Below are 5583 nucleotides of genomic sequence, written 5' to 3'. Positions count from 1 at the left end.
AGGGAAAGGGAAGAAGGGGAAGGGAAAAAGGGGAAGGGAAAAAGGGGAAGGGAAAAAGGGGAAGGGGAAAGGGCAAGGGAAAAAGGGAAGGGGAAAATGGGAAAAGGGGAAGGGAAAAATTGGAAGGGAAAAAGGGGAAGTGAAAAAGGGGAAGGGGAAAAGGGGAAAGGGAAAAGGGGAATAGGGAAAAGGGGAATAGGGAAAAGGGGAAGGGGAAAAGGGGAAAAGGGGGAAGGGAAAAGGGGAAGGGAAAAAAGGGGAAGGGGAAAAGGGGAAGGGGAAAGGGGAAAAGGGGAAAAGGGGAAGGGGAAAGGGGGAGGGAAAGGGGGAAGGAAAAAGGGGAAGGGGAAAAGGGGAAGGGGAAAAGGGGAAGGGAAAAAGGGGAAGGGGAAAAAGGGGAAGGGGAAAAGGGGAATAGGGAAAAGGGGAAGGGGAAAAGGGGAAGGGAAAAGGGGGAAAGGGGGAAGGGCAAAAAGGGAAGGAGAAAAAGGGGAAGGGGAAAAGGGGAAGGGGAAAGGGGGGGAGGGAAAGGGGGAAGGGAAAGGGGAATAGGGGAAGGGGAATAGGGGAAGGGGAATAGGGGAAGGGAAAAGGGTAAAGGGCAAGGGGAAAAGGGGAAAGGGGAATAGGGAAAGGGGGAAAGGGAAAGAGGGCCTTTTAATGAAAATCTGCAAAAAAACTAAATCATTATCTCAATGGCAGACAGTGCTATAAACAAACAAATATATACAATTAACACCGCTGGTGTGGCAGACTGACAGTGGGCACTGGGCAGGGCAGGGGCACTGGCAGGCAGATACGTAACAACAGTACAGCATCACTTCCTGGATGTGACTAACATCACTAAAAAATGACAGAAAAAACAAAAAAACAAAAATGGATCACTGCAAGGCGCAAGCAATGCTGCTTGCTTAGCTTAGCACTTGGGAATGTGTAGATTTTTCTGTAAGAACACTAGCTGATCCACATGCTCTGGTTTGAGGGTGCTTCTTTTTGCAGTTACCACATCTCCTGCAGTGGAAAAAACCCTCTCTGCAGACACGCTTGTGCCTGGAATACACAAGTATTGCTTTGACAGCTGAGAAAGGAGGGGAAATGTGACCTCATGCTCACGCCACCAGTTCAAAAGGTCCTCGGTGAGAGGCAGAGGTGGGGCTTTACAATATTTTTGCATTTCCTCTTCAGCCTTGGCATAGGGGGTCTTGGGTTCTATTGTACCTTCAGTGTCATTGAAAGACTGTCCGAGCAAAGTCATGAGCAGCGATCTCTTTCTTTTGGGAGGAGATGGAGAATGGTTGTCCTGGATGGGTGAACTTTCTTCTTCTTCCAGAGTTTCTTTTCTTCTAGGCACTTCAACTTCATCCTCATCATCATGTGTCCAAGATGTAATCTGTGTTTGAAGTGAACAAAAAAGAATAGAAAAAAAATAAAAATAAAACACATTGTCAATTGCCTATGATTCTGATGGGGTGATGAAAAAGCATAGGAAATGGACGGTGTAGTTCCCGCACTACATCAGATTCAGAAGCATGGCTTACAAGTTACACCACACCACACAGTTCCAGTTTGTTTCAAGAAACATGATGAAATTCAAATTAAGTTTAATTACCTCCAAGGATGCAGCCTCCTCAGTCACTCCTTTGTATATCTCCAATCTCTCCTCCTCTGTGAGGATAAAAGGCAGGCCCTTAAAGCGAGGATCCAGTGCAGAGGCTGTATGAAGGATCTTCTTCTCTGCCTCACTGTTGTACCTCTTCTGGAGATCTGTTCTGATGGCATTCTTTATCTCATGAATCATGGGTGTGTTTGCCATAGTGTCTGTCATGCTCTGGAGGAGTTGTGCATTTAGAGGGGCAATGAGAGAAACTGTTGGATTGCGCTCTTCTGACATCAGCATGGTTGCATCCTTCATTGGCTTTAATGCACTCACAGCGTCCTCTGCATTTGACACATCTGTTTTGTTGAGAGTGCAGAGATCGGACTCTCCTTTTCTGACTTCTGGAGACAGCAAGGTGGCACAGACTGCAGGTTGTTGTTCTAAGAACCTCTTGACCATGTTGTATGCACTGTTCCATCTTGTTGGCACATCAGTTATCAGCTTATGATTCTTCAGGCCAAGACATTTCTGTTTCTCTTTTAGACAGTGGCTTGCTCTAGTGCTGCGGTGAAAGAATGTGGATATCCGTCGCACTCTGCCAAGAAGCCTGGAGAGTGTGGCCACTTTCAGCACTCGCTGGGATGCAAGGTTTAGTGTATGGGCGAAGCATTTCACATGGGGGAATTTCCCAATTTGAGCTGCAACTGTCATGTTTGACGTGTTGTCGGTCACAAGCACTACAGATTTATCGGACAGTTGCCATTCTTCCACAACACGAGACAGTAGCTCTGCCAGATGAGCACCCGTGTGAGATTCATAAATGGCTCTCGTTTGTAGCACATGCGACATGATCTGCCAGTCCTTGCTAACGTAATGTGCTGTTATTGTAACATAAGACTCCGTCTTGACTGAAGTCCATGAATCACACGTTATTGCGGCTCGACTTGCTTGGCTCATTGACGCAATTATCTGAGCTTTGGTTTCATGGTAGAGTGCTGGTATAACGTTTTCTGTAAAGTGACTTTGTGAGGGGATCTTGTAACGCCTATCTATCATCTTCAACAGGTAGCGAAACCCAGTGTTGTCCACAACAGAGTAAGGGCGCAGGTCCTTAGCTATGAAAGTTGCTACAGCTTTTGTTATTCTCTTCGCCTTTTCAGAGTTGGGCGGCAAAGTTGAGATCATTGCTGCATCAATTCTTGGCTGAGCTCGGTCTTTTTCCTTGGCACTGGTGGTGGTGGCAGGTTTTAGCATCTCTGAGTGAAAACGGGTTGCATGGTTTCTCAAATTAGTAGTATTCCCTAGATATTAAATTTTTGTGTGACAGGCTTTACACACAGCGTATGACTTGTCCAATTCGTGCTTCCCACTTTGTTCATGTTCATAAAAGCCAAAATGTGCCCAGATGTTTGCTTTTAAAAAGCTAGGTGCATTTTTATTTCTCATTCTTTTTGGTCTCCTTCTGCCATTTTTACTAGTCTAGCATCATGCCATTGCCATGTAATTGTGACAGGGGTGATGAAAATGTCTACAAACTCTGTCAGTATTAAAAAAAAAATAAAAAAAAAAAAGATTTTTTTTTTAACTGGTTAAGCCTAAAGCCAGCCTGCCACAACAAGATCACCAGAAAAGTAACAAGTTTCCTCTACAGTATATGATGTATGTAATTGTATATGTCATATACAATTACATACATACATCATACTAGTAGAGTAAACTTGTTACTGATATGTTAAACAAATAGTTGACAAAAATCCTATTCTACCTCACGCTGTGACTGTCCCATTGTCCCTGTGTCCTACCAACATCCTCCTGCCCCCATTTCATTAAATTATGTTTTTTTTTGTATTTTAAAAAAAACAGTAAAGTAGTTAGTTAGCCCAATTTTTTAGTATAATGTGAAAATTTGACATTTATATTAAATTTACACTGACGGACAGATACAGATTAGATTTTGATATTTTTATTATTTTAGATTATATATATTAATTTATCCTACTTTGGTAGTAGTACCGTACCCTACCCTACCACCTCTTTTAATCTAGAACTAGTCTAGTGTGTGTGACAGAGACACTCAGACAGACAGTGAGTTTGGTTACCCCTACCTGTGATGATGATGATGACCATGACCATGAGTGAGCTGAGCGAGCGCAGTGCTGTTCTGGTGCTGGAGCAGGTCTCTCTCTCCTCATCTCCTGCTGCTGCCTATGAGTGAGGACTGGAATCTGAGAGGACAGGACAGAAGAATGACAAGTTTAGTGACTGTAGTTCTTCCACACTGTGTGTGTGTGTCTGTGTGTGATAGTGACACTAACATGATGATAAATGACAAAGACACAGACAGTTAGTAGTTACCTACCTGATTGATTTGATGATGGTACTGACTCTGAGCTGAGTGGCAGGCAGGCAGTGTGGCACTGTATCTGACTGGCAGTGGCAGTGGCACTGGCACTCAGGTGCTCTGGACTCTGCACGGAGCTGGTCTCTCTCCTCTCCTCTCCTGCTGCTTGTGAGGACAGCGCGGCCCAGCTCGGGTCTCTTTCCCAGTCCTGACTCCTGTCACTGTGTCCTCCTGAGTCGGGTGATGGCAGGCCTGACAACGGCACTGACGGTCTGTCGGTCTCCCTCTCCGTCTCCCCCTGTAACAGCGGCAGCCTGTGGTGTGCTGTGCTCTGTGCTGGCCTGGGGAGGAAGGCAGCCCACTGGGAGGAAAGCTCTGGGGGGGAACTGGGACTCAGAGGAGGTCAGACTGCAGGGCCGGTTTCTTCTTCTCCTCTCTCTGAGCCGCGACACAGGGGGATGACGTCAGCAGGAGGCGGGAGGCAGGAGAAAACGGTGCGAAAGCTTCGGCTGCTTTCGGTTCCACTCGGAGGTGCGGCGGCATGGCGCGAGGATGACATCATCCTCAATAATCGATTACTTAAAGCTACAGCATCGATGCCGCATCGTGGACGGTCGAATGCCGATGCATCGATTTGGCGATTAATTTCAACACCCCTAACAGGTACTCTGATGGCTTGGTGACTGGTATTTGGGTACTCTGAAGGGTGGTGACAGGTACTCATGTACTCATATGGACTGTGACAGGTACTCGGGTACTAAGATGAACTGTGACAGGTACTCAGGTACTCAGATGAACTGTGACAGGTACTCAGGTACTCAGATGAATTGTGACAGGTACTCAGATGGACTGTGACAGGTACTCAGGTACACAAATGAACTGTGACAGGTACTCAGGTACTCAGATGGACTGGGACAGGTACTCGGGTACTCAGATGGGCTGTGACAGGTACCCGGGTACTCGGATGAACCGTGACAGGTACTCGGGTACTTTGATGGGCTGTGACAGGTACTTGGGTACTTTGATGGGCTGTGACAGGTACTCGGGTACTCTGATGGACCATGACAGATACTCGGGTACCATGATGGACGTGACAGGTACTCGGGTACTCTGATGGACCGTGACAGGTACTGGGGTACTCTGATGGACCGTGACAGGTACTCGGGTACCCTGATGGACCGTGACAGGTACTCAGTTACTCTGATGGATCGTGACAGGTACTCGAGTACTCTGATGGATTGTGACAGGTACTCAGGTACTCAGATGGGCTGTGACAGGTACTCGGGTACTCTGATGGGCCGTGACAGGTACTCGGGTACTCTGGTGTGCCGTGACAGGTACTCGGGTACTCTGATGGGCTGTGACAGATACTCGGGTATTCTGATGGACTGTGACAGGTACTCGGGTCTTCTGATGGACTGTGACAGGTACTTGGGTACTCTGATAGGCTGTGACAGATACTTGGGTACTCTGATGGACTGTGACAGGTACTCGGGTACTCTGATGGACTGTGACAGGTACTCGGGTACTCTGATGGGCTGTGACAGGTACTCTGGTACTCTGATGGACTGAAAGGATCACAGCCGATCACGTGTGTAAACAGCCGGCCAATGGCTATTTACCAGCGTCGGTGACGAGCAGTGTT

The 5583-nt window shown here is 47.1% G+C and overlaps 1 protein-coding gene across 1 annotated transcript; it reads right to left on the bottom strand.

Annotated features, from left to right (window-relative positions):
- Positions 1–916: 916 nt before the first annotated feature.
- On the bottom strand, positions 917–2851 carry LOC143961985 (E3 SUMO-protein ligase ZBED1-like). Its single transcript, XM_077471328.1, has 2 exons — positions 1610–2851; positions 917–1390 (listed from the first exon to the last, which is right to left on the bottom strand). Exons 1-2 carry the CDS (start codon positions 2849–2851, stop codon positions 917–919), a joined length of 1716 nt encoding a protein of 571 aa, XP_077327454.1.
- Between the last annotated feature and the right edge of the window lie 2732 nt (positions 2852–5583).

This window comes from Lithobates pipiens, unplaced genomic scaffold, assembly GCF_037356315.1.
Source record: "Lithobates pipiens isolate NorthernLeopardFrog02 unplaced genomic scaffold, aLitPip1_a1.2 Scaffold_8, whole genome shotgun sequence".
Classification (NCBI taxonomy): domain Eukaryota; kingdom Metazoa; phylum Chordata; class Amphibia; order Anura; family Ranidae; genus Lithobates; species Lithobates pipiens.
This window is presented reverse-complemented; position numbering and strand designations above follow the sequence as displayed.

What these genes read in the sequence shown, in the direction of transcription:
- LOC143961985 (XM_077471328.1), bottom strand. Translation starts at nt 2,851, where the DNA reads ATGCTAAAACCTGCCACCACCACCAGTGCCAAGGAAAAAGACCGAGCT. An exon ending in AGGAGGCTGCATCCTTGGAG is followed by an intron (nt 1,391 to 1,609) that starts GTAATTAAACTT and finishes CTTCAAACACAG; the next exon opens with ATTACATCTTGGACACATGA.